The 13380-nt window shown below is 39.5% G+C and overlaps 1 protein-coding gene and 1 long non-coding RNA gene across 4 annotated transcripts in view; one reads left to right on the top strand and one right to left on the bottom strand.

Annotated features, from left to right (window-relative positions):
• The window catches only part of PDE11A (phosphodiesterase 11A), a 127380-nt gene that overhangs the window by 27661 nt on the left and 86339 nt on the right, over positions 1 to 13380 (bottom strand). For all 3 annotated transcript variants that reach the window (XM_040703609.2, XM_040703608.2, XM_040703610.1), the window contains 4 exons: positions 9178 to 9324; positions 8965 to 9072; positions 4036 to 4145; positions 1272 to 1362 (listed from right to left, as the gene is read on the bottom strand). In XM_040703609.2, coding sequence (XP_040559543.1) covers positions 1272 to 1362; positions 4036 to 4145; positions 8965 to 9072; positions 9178 to 9324 — 456 coding nt within the window. The remainder of the gene's footprint in view (positions 1 to 1271; positions 1363 to 4035; positions 4146 to 8964; positions 9073 to 9177; positions 9325 to 13380) is intronic.
• LOC121113382 overlaps positions 1 to 13380 on the top strand; it is a 76625-nt gene that overhangs the window by 37312 nt on the left and 25933 nt on the right. The window lies entirely within an intron of this gene.

Below are 13380 nucleotides of genomic sequence, written 5' to 3'. Positions count from 1 at the left end.
AAAATAAGTAGATTCCAGGAAAAAGAATGTAATTTAATAAATTTATTGATTTATAAGCTGGATTTTTTTAGAGCATCTCGTCTGACATGAGCAATAAACTTGCACAGAGTTGTCCATGTCTTAAGCCTGTCTTCAGAAGGACTTTCAGTCATGAAGACTTGAAGAAGTAGTAAGGCTTCTTTGGGCAGGCAGTCTGATTGGTTTAAAGGAAAAAACATAAACAAAGAAACCCACCACTTTGCTTTTTCCCCATTCCCTGTGAACTGGTCTATTTAGCCTTCAAATGCTGCTTTTTGTTATGTATTTCTCTGCTAGCTAAAGAGCAATTTGCCAGGGGATCATCTTTTAAATAATCAGGTTAAACTGAGCAGTTAGAATTGTTTAAATCTCACGCTGGGGCTCTCCTTTACCGTGTTTACATTGTAAATATTATGTTCAAAAACTGGACACTAAAACCAGTCAGTATCCTAAGACTGACCTCTGTGACACTGCATACAGAGTAAAGCCAGTTCCCATTTGCCTATAATCATGGGACATCCCCATGCTCTTCAAAGGTTACTGCAGATTAGAATAGTCTCTAATTGTGCTGCATGAATAAGACTTTTTTAATATACTGGATACATTTTGTAACAAGCTATCTGTAAATTAACAAAATACATCCATTTTTTTCATTAAGATTATGTGTCTATCCCTCTACATCTCCCACTTATAACACCTCTAGGGCAGTGTAACCTGCATATTGTTGAGCATAAGGTATTCTAGGCAGGAACTATGTCTTCATAGCAATCCGCACAGCAGCTAGTGTATTTTGGACAGTGCAATATTGCCGATATTAATTAAAAAACAAAACAAAACATTTAGTAAAATAATGCAGAACCACACACACACAAAAATCCTGACTACAGAACAATTGTCAAATAAATCAGGTTGGTCCATTAAAGGATGACTGAGATAACGCAACACTCGTGGGGAAAGGTAAGAGCATTTTATGGAAGTATAAGGCCCTGAGCAGGATCTGTGTAAGACAGAAAAACTGATAATATGATTAGGATATATTCTCCTTGCCCCTAGCTGATTGAGACAGATATAATCTCTGGGATCTACGATCAGCATTTGTAATTGTTTAATTTTGTGCTAGTTGTGACCTTTGAGGTAACCAATAAATAATTCCTCAAGGAGAGGGCATTAAAAAGGTACTGTATGTGGTATTTCCTTTCCCTGGCTGAAACTGCCCAACAGCTTATAGTGAGATTAATAGTAATGCTTTGTACCTCACTTTGGAGAATCATGACAGCATGATTGAAATGGTGGTGCTCCAAGGTAGCAGAGGTGCCGTAGAGCTGAGCTAAGGCTGATCCGCTCCTGAAACAGAATGCGAGGAGTCAACAAATGCTGCTCAGCTGCTTACAAAGCAGATTTCAGAGAGAATTTAGTAATGAAAGCATGCAGCCACACTCGCCCTCATCCACGTCAGCAACCATACTTGAGAGCTGGCCAGATCAAAATAGTCATTTATAGGCAAATATGTGGCATTTATGTTTATGCTAAATAACCATCAGCTGACTAAAGATAATTCCTGGAACAAAGTATTGGAATGCAACTTCCAAGGAGTCTTCGCAGTGCTACAGCACAGCACACCACTGTGCAGTAAAAGCAGTCTGTATTATCCTTGAGCAGGGGTCAACAGATCGATTCTTCTGCTACTTTTTATTTTCAGTTATTAGTAGATATTAACAAAAAAAAAAAGGCTTACAAAAAGGTGATTACATATCTTTAAAAACAAGCAAAAAAACCAAGTTCAAATGCAGTGAGGTTCTGTCTATATCTAAAAGCATGCACTTAAAGAAATATTAATGTAAACAAAAAAACAGCAGCAAGAGTAGCAAATGTAAAAGCAAAGTTTAGCATCTGTCTAAGATGTATTTTTTAATCATGTTTGTTATCTAAAACAAAATTAAGCTTCAGAAGGCACAGAGCAGTTGGGTTTCTCAAGTTTAAAGAACAAAAACCTACAAAATACAGTTGTTAAACTGAGAATTGTTGGGAGGTGCAGAGAATTGAACTGGATTGTCAGAATAGTTACTGTTCATCATTACTTCACTTCTGGGACCCAGCCTAGAGCGACAAGATGGGTTTTCTTTCCAAAGAAATGAGAACAAGAGATTATGCTAGAGACAAACAGAAAGAGTCTCCTAGGAAAATAAACTATAAAACTGCACCATACTGCTATTTAATTATCAGAAGCAGCTATATTAGAGAGAAAGATGTCCAGGAAACGTCATCCCTAGAGAATGTGGTGTTGAGATATATAACAGAGCCTTTTCAGACAGCTGTGATATTGCCTTCATTGTATACCTCTTGAACTTTCAGAACACAGAACAGTAGCACTGAACACAAAATAGGAAAACGTGCTTAAATTTGTAAGCCAAGTTAGAGAAATAAATCATAGCTGCTGTTATGAAAACTGAAGCTTCTATTTTCAGTGATATTTTGTATGGGTGGAAATCTTTGTCTTTTGTTAAATGTCTTCAGCAGTTTCTTTATGGAGTCATAAAATGGCAGTCTCCTCTTTGTACTCAGTTGTCAAGGAAGTGTAAGTGATAGCAGTCTGATGCTGAAATCTCTGCCTTTAAGTCAGCCGTCTCTCTGCACAAGAGATGTGGCTGTGTAATGTTACAGTAGAGAAGTGGTTAACTTAATCAGAGCCTAAAATGGCCTGGATGTAAATCTTAGGTTCCATTTTGGTAAATTAGGAACATAAACATCAATCAGCTGAGCTTCCCATTTGTCTCATCTTTTTTGATTCTCCTCAAGACTCAGCTGTGAACAGGCATCTAGCGGTGCTTGGTAACCTTTGCACCACGAGCTTTGTCTTTTGAGCACTGCAATTGATTTTCCTTGCTGTAGTGATTGAAGATACAGACAGTGTCATTGTTTCATTGAGAGTGTACAGCAGCACCAGTAGCTTAGGAAATGGCAGCTTAGCAAACATCAGAAACATCAATATGAGTGATGTTCACCAAGGATACTCATCCCCAGAAACACAGCAGCCAGTGCATATTACACACTGCAGTAAACAGGCTACTCCTATTGCCTTTCAAAAGCAGGTTTTGGAAACAGTCTGATCTTGGTCAGGATTTCTCTTACCACCACTCTACAATGTACCCTCAAACTTTCCATTAGCCTGCTGCTATTTCAGCAACGTGTCTAAGGGTAGCAGCCTGGACGGTAAAAACAAACATGAGTCAGGACTGCTGGGTCAGATCCTAAGCAACTTGAATAGAAGGACATTCACTTTTGGAATTGAAAATGGTCTGGAGAGCAAGATTTCACTTAGGTGATGTAAGAATCTGCCTGTGAGATCCAGTCTTGTGCTGCAGTGAGTACTGACCGTGTCAAGGAGCAGCCAGCCCACCCCTGCCTGTGGCAGCAGGTCTCCCAGCAGGCTCTGAGAACTCTGGCATATGGAGCAGGCCAAGGAGGCGGCATTTCTACAAACCAGGGGCAGCCCACCCACTGCAGACGACACGCATCAGAGCTCCAGCATGATGGTAGCACAGTTTCATACTCCATATGCCAGGAATTATACACTGTGCTTGCCTAAACCGTTTTGAAAGTTGCTGGGAAAACAGGATTTCAGTTTTACTTTTTTTTTAAATTGCTTAACTAGGTTATGCTTAAATTCACACATTCCAGTCAGCATAAGCAACCCATATAAATAGTATTTTCTGAGTTGAATACCAGAATTAATAATAGAGCCAGAGAGGAACATCAAGTTTTGGCACCACATTTCAATATTCGGTGTCAGCTCACAAGGATTAACCCAATCAACAGCCTGATACAAAGGACAAGGCAGCAATTACCCCAAAGAACAGAGAATTATAAAGATGGATAGTCCCTCACTACATAAAGGAATAAGAATACTTGGCCTTGGCCTGGGAGGCCTGAAATTAATGCTTCATTCTTTATCCTGGTCACCTTTTGCTCTTCTGTGGAAGAAAAACAAATTAAAGTAATAAGAATTAGAAAACTTACTTGGCTTGGAAGGCATTGTTGGTTCCCCTGTGGTCAAGGTCATGACACAAGCATCCCACAATCAAAGCTAAAATTTCAATTTCAGTCAGAATCTCTTGAAATCCTGCTGTCTGAGAACAGGAAAAAAAATAGCAGCTGTAACTATCAGTAGCAAAAGGGATAAGTAATGTTAGTCCATCAAGCAACAGCCAACTTTGTTTTGATAGCATGAACATTTCAGTAAAGAGAAGATAAATGCTTTATTGTCATATTATGTTTCCCACTGCATGTTAGATGGTTAGCAGAATAGATACGTCCTTAGAGTGATCTGTTATTATTTCTCCATTGCAGTTCCAGCATGGCATTCCCCCACTACCCAGAAAGCAGTAACAGCAAAAAGAACTGAAAACAAACACCAGTAACTACACAGTAAGACAGGAACCAGAGTCTCTTACCAGAGAAATACAAAACAAAATGGATTTCATTTTGGAATTATTGTTCAGATAAGTACATTAACACAGATTTCTTCAATTTTGAGGTGGCCATCTTAGCTAATCCCTACTGTCAAAGATATCTAATTTGTTAAATCAAAAGACCTATAAAAGATGCCAGCTAAAATATACTTTATGGAACTGGTATGAACAATTAAGAGATTTGTTATCTGGGACACATGAAGTGACATGATTTAAGGAGGAAATATCTGAAAAGGCATAACTCTGCTGCAGATACCCACTTGAATTTGATAGAAAGTTTTGAAAATTGATGTACTGAAATCCCCCACAGCCAATTCAGACCAGATACACCAGCGTGAATCTCTGCACTATACCCCTTCTTGTAGAGAAGACATGCCATAGCCTGAACTGCCTCACGCCAGAGAAAAACACCGCTGCTATAGCTAACCTCAAGCACCCTGAGCAGGTCACGTCTGAGGACGTGCTGAAAGCTCTTTTCGGACACTGTAGGTCTGGTGCACCTTACCCTCAGCAGAAACATGGTCCTTAGACCCTTCAGAAGCATACGGGCATGTTGCCTGCAAGAATGACTGAAACGGAAAACTGTTAACCTTTTATTTCCACAGTCTCAGGCTCGAACCACATTCTCTGAGTAGCCACATGATCCAATTAGCAAGAGAGGAAATTATATTTATACATTTATACATTTATTTTGGGAGATAAAACCTGAGTTGAACAGTATGTAAGAAATTTTGAATTCTGCTGATTTTCAGTGGAGCATAGTTTCACCCACTGGCAAGACGAGCATTAAGTGATACAAAGACGGTGAATAACAGTGGGATTTGATGTCCCTGCACTTCTGCAGGAACACACAGCCCACTCAGAGATGCCACTCATTGTTGCAATACCAAGTGAGAACTCTGCTATTCGCTTGGAAAACCATAAATTCTACTTAAATAAACGTATACCTAAATGCAAATATTCTCTGTTTTCACAGTCTGAAGTGTGGCTGCAGTTAATTCTTAGGCAGTACAAGAAACCAACCCTGCCCCAGGTGCTCAAGAATACATTTTAGCATGAACTATGGAAGTGCAGGACTTGCTACAAAAGCTTTAGAACTGTGCAAAGTTTATACATCTAAAAAAATAACTAAATATGAGGAAAAAGGATTCCATTCATGTAATATCCACTGGTGTACAGATTGACTTGAGTATTACAAAAGGGCTTCTCCTGATTCTGTTAAAATTCCCATAGTAGATACTCAGGCAGAGGAAGTTATCTAAAAAATAGTATTTTCTGGTTGTACTCTTTAAACATCACTCTTGTATAACAAAAATAATAAAGGTCTATTTAGGAAAAAAAAAAAAAAAACAACAACAACTGAAAAGAGGATTGTAACTGACAACATACCATGTGTCAAATTCCAGCCTAGAGAAAGCATTCATGCTGAGTTAAAGCAACTTAAAACAGAAGTTTTATAATAGAACGCTGATACTGTAATAAATAGCCTTCAGCATAACAGAAGCTTTGATTAAACTCAAAGACTCAGCCCGTATCATAAATGCAGGGAGACTGATTAAGGAATTTATTAACAGTAGCAATATCTTGAAAATAAATTCAACATTTAATCAAAAATATTGTCATAGAGTATGCGAGAGAAATATAGCCTATCTCACTTAATAAGAGCGTTCAATTTAAAACAACATTACTGTAAGAGGATCTCTTCTTTTTCTTTTTGCATTACGTTCAGAGCAGAGAATCACATTTCCTCGGTTTTCGAATCTACAGAGAGAAAAAAAACCCACCCAGCTGTACACGATGGCACTGTAAAATTTATTTTCACCAGAAAAAAAACGACCCATAACTCACGAGTGGCAGAGTCTGCAGTGAGTTATGGAGGTCATTCTCTCGTGTGAGGAAATGAATTGCATTTGTTATATCTTGCTCCACATTACATGTTTTGTTAGCAGCACTCCAGGTGTAATTTTAATTTTATGTTACTGACTTTTTCATTTTTACTTTTTAAACAAAGTATTAATATGGATCAAAGGCATTGATTATCAAGGCTGGGCTTCATCCTATGGTTTACTCTCACGTGATGTTCCTAACTCGCAGGAGCAGCCTTGCTTCAATGCTTGTCTTCAGACTATTTGGCTGAGCCCGAAGCAGAGCTCACAGGACTAGGCTTGTAATTCTCCAATGTCTTGGAGAGAAAAATATCTATATTTAGACATACAGGAATATATGGTGCACATACAGAAGGCTGACAGAGGAGTGAAACCCCTGGTTTAAGCACTGCAGGATTTCTGTTGGCTTGTTTAGCCCAGCAGGATTTTGCTCATGATTTCAATGTGAGCCTGGTCAGGCCATCAAAGGCTGATCTGTTACCACGTAACATAGTAATGTCTAATCTGTTAGGCTAAACCTTCATGAAAATTCCCTAAAATATACCTATTTATTTATATTTGTGGTGCAGTTAACATTCATTTTTGTGGAAAAACCAGAAAAAGACCATAACAACTTTAGGAAAGGGTCTTGCATATTGACACGTTCAAATACACAAACCCTGCAACACAGTACCGGGCACAAATCAGCATCTCTACAAGGCAGAGAATTTTCCCTTCTTGCAGATGAAAAACACAATGAGGGACAATAAGTAGGATGGCTCTCCCAAGAAGAATGCAGCATAAGCAAACCTTGTGCTATTACTGGTCTTGTGACTATCACTTTCATGTCTCTTCACAAAATCAGTCTTCCTGTCCCTGAAAGCAAGAGCAGCCAAGGCGGGTTCCACACTGCCTGACTTCTGTTTTGCACCAAAGCGACAGCACGGCAGGGCGAGATGTGGCACAGTCAAATGCCTCTGGTGCACGTGCCCAGCCGCCCATCTGGAACTGCCTGCTCAACTCACCACGTACTGAAATGAGCTGAGCCTGAAAATCCTAGATCACCTCCCACAGATATCTGTGCTCCCACACAGCTGGCTTAAAAGCATCCTGAAATTAAGCTTTGAATGTAGTTGCAGATTTCAGCCTCGCTGGCCTGCTGTTGGCTGTTCAAGAAACCGCGATCTTCCTCTTCCCCGCTGGCTGCCGGTTTGCGATTTGCCCGCCTCCAGCTGAGATGGAGGTGCCCGGTAGGAAAGAGCTTTTCCCACCCACAACAAAACCTGCCGCAAAGCCGGCCTCGGAGCTCCATCTAGAGGACGCTTTCCCCCGCAGGGGAGCTGTGGCTTCCTCGCTCCCGGGAGCGTTCGGCAGAAATTAACGTAATTCCCAGACACTGTCTGACTTGACTCTTACTGCTCAGAGTGACAACACTTCTATCTTTATATATAACTTAACAACAACAACAACAAGCGTGCCACGTTCTCCACTGATAACACACAGACTGATAGCATGCAAACGCTAGCCATGCTGGCATCTCAGCAGCAACAAGAATGTAAAAATTCAGTAATTAAGTCAGAAGATTGTTCCTCTGTCCCTGGGAAATGTTCTTGTATTTGAAAATGCAGCCTTTGCTTTGGGGATCCTCCTTTTGTTGGTTCCTCATGAAAATATTCTAAGACGCTTTTTAGCGATAAATTCTCTTCTAATTATATAACATAAGCTTATGCATCAACCATCTTATCAACCATAAGTATCACCTTATGAACATCAGAGTTGTTCTAAAGCACAAAATATTCATTTCATTTGAATTTTTATCTGGAGATATGGAAAAAAAAACTAAAAAGCACAATGAAAAGTGTTGTACGCACAGAGACACGTTGCTTCTCTGTTGCCATATTAAACAGAATCTTAAACATCCAGAACCACCGTCTTTTTACAGATACGTCTGCAGGAAGTAACTAATTAAATATGCATTATTTCACATGGCAAGGCTGATGTGGGGTAGGAGGAGAGAGTGTAGAAGCACTGATATTTTCAACAGAATTAACTTATATGCTGTGAGAACTTACAGCTACTGATGGTGATAAAAGTTAAGAAAATGCACCAGTATTACAGTGTCCGATGAAGACAAAAGATTCCCTTAGATCACTATGGAGGAAGATGATTTAATGTTTTCAGGCAGTATTTTTCACAACTGCTTGTATGAAATGGGAGAAGAAAATATTAAATATCAACAAAATAAATAATTCTTCTAAATCTTCCATGCTTTTTATGTCCCAATTTACCAGTCCAAAATAAATGTCAAATTAAAGAGTTCCAAAAGGAAAGCATTATTGTAAGATGAAGATCCATAATAACAAGCTCACTCCAAGACTTCCATCTGTTTTCAGTCACTATAATATGCCTGTAATATCACTGTCACTAAAACACTATAAGGTTTTGCCAAACACATGCCATCTTAAGTTGAATAACCTAATTCTGTGTGCATATCTATTGCAAATGAATGAATATCATAACAACTAGAAAAACACGTTGGAAAACATTCAGACAGGTAAGGCAATGTAGCACTAAAAGATCTTATGGGGTTGTGTCTGTAGCGGGATACTTACAGTTAACATGGCAAACATTAGTTGGCACACGTTGAAAGCATGTCTCCAGTTGTGATACAAAACCATTCGATAATTCTTCCTAACTGTCAAAAGCCACCTACACAGCGTCTGAAATGAAAAGTACAAATTTTATCAGGGCTACTAAGTGCGTGCAAATGGACAGAGCAGTGCCAACATGGAAACAGCAGATATCTCTGCAGAGCAGATGGTTACCTCGTAGTCAATTTTAAATTTCTGAACCATTCCAAGTTCCATGAACATCCGCAGGGCTGCAGTAATCATGGCATCCACATCAAGTGAGAAGTCATCAAAATGGATGTCATCAATGCCAAGCTCTGACACCAGAGGGATGTTTGCTGCCTGAAAATGCCAAAGGGAAAGGGAAAGTTATGATTCAAAGCTAGGTCCTTTTTTTCTGTCTCTCTTAAAAGAAACCACCCGTACATCTGCCAATATGTCCCCTGCTGTATGTGAATTCCAGGCAACAAAGAATTCATCTGAGAAATACAAGCTGGTCAGGCTAACAGAGGTGGGGAACAGGGGGAAGGAGAAGAACCAGATGCAAGTGGAAAATACACTCACCATCCCGACTGTATGTGGAGCTCACATACAGCAGTTAGGCTGGAAGAGCTGACCACTTAACAGCTACTGCAGTAACACAGTATATTCCAATGCAAATTACAATGCTGTAATGTGGGAAACATCTGGACAGCCAGCAGCTGTGAATTTTAATTGCTACCATTCAGAAATGCAAAGTAAATATACTGCTATGCAGAATTTCCTCATCCAAATGTCCTTAAGTTTATAAGCATACAAGAACTGTTCGCGTTGTACTGTTCACATAGAACCAAGAGAAATACAAGAAATGCATAGCAAAAATAGTTTTCAAAGTAACAACAAAAAAAAAGTTAATAAGCTATAGCAAAAGCCTTATATTTTCTTTCTTCCATTTGATAGCAGATTCACATTCCATTTGTAATTGGGGAAAGAGCTTTTTGTGCAGACAAAAACAAATGAGGGAGCGTGTGGGACTGGCTCATGAATAGTTGTGTACATGGTCATGCTTTGGGTGGCCCAGTGGCAGCATCTGCAAAAGCCAGGTGGGCGGGCCAGCAGCCCCCAAGGATTTGCCTGCCCTTCCTTGTGCCCCTTCAGAGCTGCCATTCATCTCCCCAGAGGAGGCAGGTGGAGGAGGCTGCCTCTGCTGAAGAAGCATCTGTTTGCTCTTTCCAGCAGCAAGAAGGTGATAGGTCAGGTAGAAACCTCACAGAGGGGCTGGGTCTGCCCTACAGGCCATGAGCTGGACCATGCTGAATTTGTTAAACTTGCCTGGAGTCAGCTAGCATGGCACATCCAGCTAATCACGTGCATGTAAAAATATCCATTTTTTCATGCTGTTGTAACTTCACCTTCGCAGTTACAGCTTGTACACGATCACCTAATGGCTTCCTTTTGAAAACTTGAACTTTGAAATATTGCACCGTAACTATGACATGTTATTGAAAAGAAAAAAAGGTTTTTCTAGACAAAAGAAAACTGTCACCTCAATTATTACTTTACATGAAGATTAAGCTGGCTCAGCCATACCTTATAAGAGCAGAGAATGCAAATCTGCTGTTGAACACTGCAGTACCAACCTAGCTGCTAGCTAGAGAAAGCTCTCTTTTCAGTTCAGTGCCCATACCACAAAGAGTCATGATATTACACCATTGAGGTTAACTGATGTGGGAAATGAAACAAGCCCGTCAAGCCAAGGACCCAGTTGAACAACCTAAGGAGCACGCAGGAGAGAAGCGAGCTTGGTTAACTGTGTACGTACTTTGCCCGCTTTGTCAGCCTGCTGATCCGGATTGAACCAACTCAACATCTTTTCTGGAACAGTTGTTGAAAATTTTGAAATAGTTATTAATGACACTGATGGGATTTATGACTTAATACTCCTTAATATCTGTCGGAAAAGCTATGCATTCAATTCCAATGTAAAGAAAGAATGAAGATGCTGTTAGATGTGAAACAGGAATGCTGCCCCAAATTACGTCTCCTACACCTTCACTGGTCTTGCAAAAACTGTGACTTCTTATCCCCTGGTTATTGTTCAGAGTTTGGAGGATACTCAGATTGCATACCAACCTTTATCCTACAGATAGACTCACTGTGTGTTAAATGTACTCTATTCAAAATATCTATGATGGAAGAAAAACATTTGTCCATTTTATTTATTTCTCAGAAGGAAGTTTAAAGAGCAAAAATGCTGAAACAGAACTACTTCACTGTAAGCAGCCCTGCTTGGAATTGCTTTCCTGAAACTGTCCTTACCAACGTACTGCTGCATTTTCATTAACCATGAAGTGGGCTCTGATTAAAGTTCTAACCTTTTTTTTGTTGTTGTTCTCTCAAAGGAAACCAGATATTTCCCTTGCAATTTTCCACTGGAGTACACTTGAAGCAGTTGCTCAACTGGGACTGCTTTTCCTTTTGTCAAACAGTAGAGAAATAACAATATATTCCAAATCGATTACAAATTGAACAACAGGATATTAACAAAGCAAGTCAAAAACAATTTCTTCCGACGTCAGTCTGAAACTTTTAAATATTTATGAGATTTTACATTCCTAAATTTAACAGGAGTGCCATAATCCAAAATAACAGCTGAATTAATAGCCAGGAGATAACATTTGTATAAAAGAACCATTTGCTTTACAACAGCAATAAAGGAAACAACAGAATTATGAGTGTTGAGACTAATTTGAATAATGTTAAAAAAAAATGCTGTGGGGCTGCAGCAATATTCTAGCTGCACCTGGCATTGTCTGTCCTGAGCTTCTTATGTTGCAAATGCAACAGTCCAGGGTTTATAAGAGAGCAGTCATTAAAACTTCATTTTTTTAATTACAAAGATATAAAAAATATTCATAGTACGGAATATTAAAACAAATCCAGCCCTGACATTTTGCTGCACTGCAGGAGAAATTCCAGTGAATTTCTTAAAATAGACAACAACAATAATGTGCTCTTCCAGGAAAACAGAGGGGATGAAAGTACCCCGACAATAAGAGGAAGGGGCAGGCAATTAAATTTCAACTTACACCGAAATTATTTTCTAAAGCACCCCAGTGATTTAGGATCACTTAAAAGGCTTGCTTCCTTTGGAATGTTTTGAAGTTCAATTTCCTCTTTCTAAAAACAATTAAGAACATTATACGCTGAAGTCTTTTTACCCCGTGGACCAAGCAATTTCAAGGCTCTTCATTCTTGAGAAATATTCATGTGACTTCTGTGAGCTTACAGTAAATTAAAGCTGGATGAGACTCCTCTGGTCTCAGAGATCCAGACTCCATCCTGCTTTAATTTCAAGAAGTGATAATATTCATCTTGAAAGGAGCCATGAACGGAAGCTGGAGTTAGCTCAATGGACATGACTGGTCTTGCCCAGAGAAGTACATATCTAATAGTTTCCAGGCTGGGCGACTAACCACTTGTAGACAGCTTGAGAAAGAGAGCATCATGCCCCCACAGGAAAGCGTGTCGCTGAAGTCTGTAGCTACCCCGTACTCATATGTGCACAGACTGGGATGGATATGAAAAGAGGGAACAAATATGCCTTTGTACTCAATTCAGAATAAAAGGCAGGTTCTCCTTTCCTCCTTGCTCTGCTATCATGGAAATTGCTTCATAGGCTTGTACATGTGAATGATGGGGAGAGAAATAAGAGACCGATCAAATCTTAACCGAAGCTACATCAACAATATTCAGCCCTTTAGTGACCACTAATGACCATCTTAGTTCCAAATACGTGGAATAACTGTTAACTACAGTGTCTCAACCTTGGCCACTATCAAACACAGCCTGTGGTTCTTGTTCAGTAACAATAAGCCTCTGTGCTGCTACGGATAAACAAAACTTAAGAAAGAAAGAAAACCTTCGGAAACCAAGGAGTCAAAGTTTTAGGGAAACACTGAGAGGTAAAATACTTCAAATAAAAGCTGTTACCTGGTGCTTACACCTTAGTGCTGCTGAAAACAAGTATTTCACAGTTGTGAAAGCACGCATACAGCATATAGTTTCTTTATACTGTTAGCATAGAACTAGACAAGAATAAAGTATTCATTCCTAGTCTTTCGTTCTTGAGACAGTACGTATGTGTATACGTATGTCAGAAAAATGCAGTATAATACACACACACACTGAGCATTTTACAATGTTCTCACTGTAAGGGCTTGCGAGAAGCAGCAATCAATCAACACAAGCAAAAGGGGAAACTTCTGCTGCTCTTACAGAGCCTGTTTCCTGGATGAGATATAGGTATTATATTCAGCTTGGTTAATGCTACTGCAAATTGCATTCCTTTTAATCCTGCTTTCAACTTCTGTCATGTACCACCCTAGTACCTTCCTACCGGCCAACACCACCGTTGAG

The sequence above is a fragment of the Gallus gallus genome, chromosome 7 (assembly GCF_016699485.2).
Source record: "Gallus gallus isolate bGalGal1 chromosome 7, bGalGal1.mat.broiler.GRCg7b, whole genome shotgun sequence".
Taxonomy (NCBI): Eukaryota; Metazoa; Chordata; class Aves; order Galliformes; family Phasianidae; genus Gallus; species Gallus gallus.
Note: the sequence above shows the minus strand (reverse complement) of the source record. Positions and strands in the feature narration are given on the sequence as shown.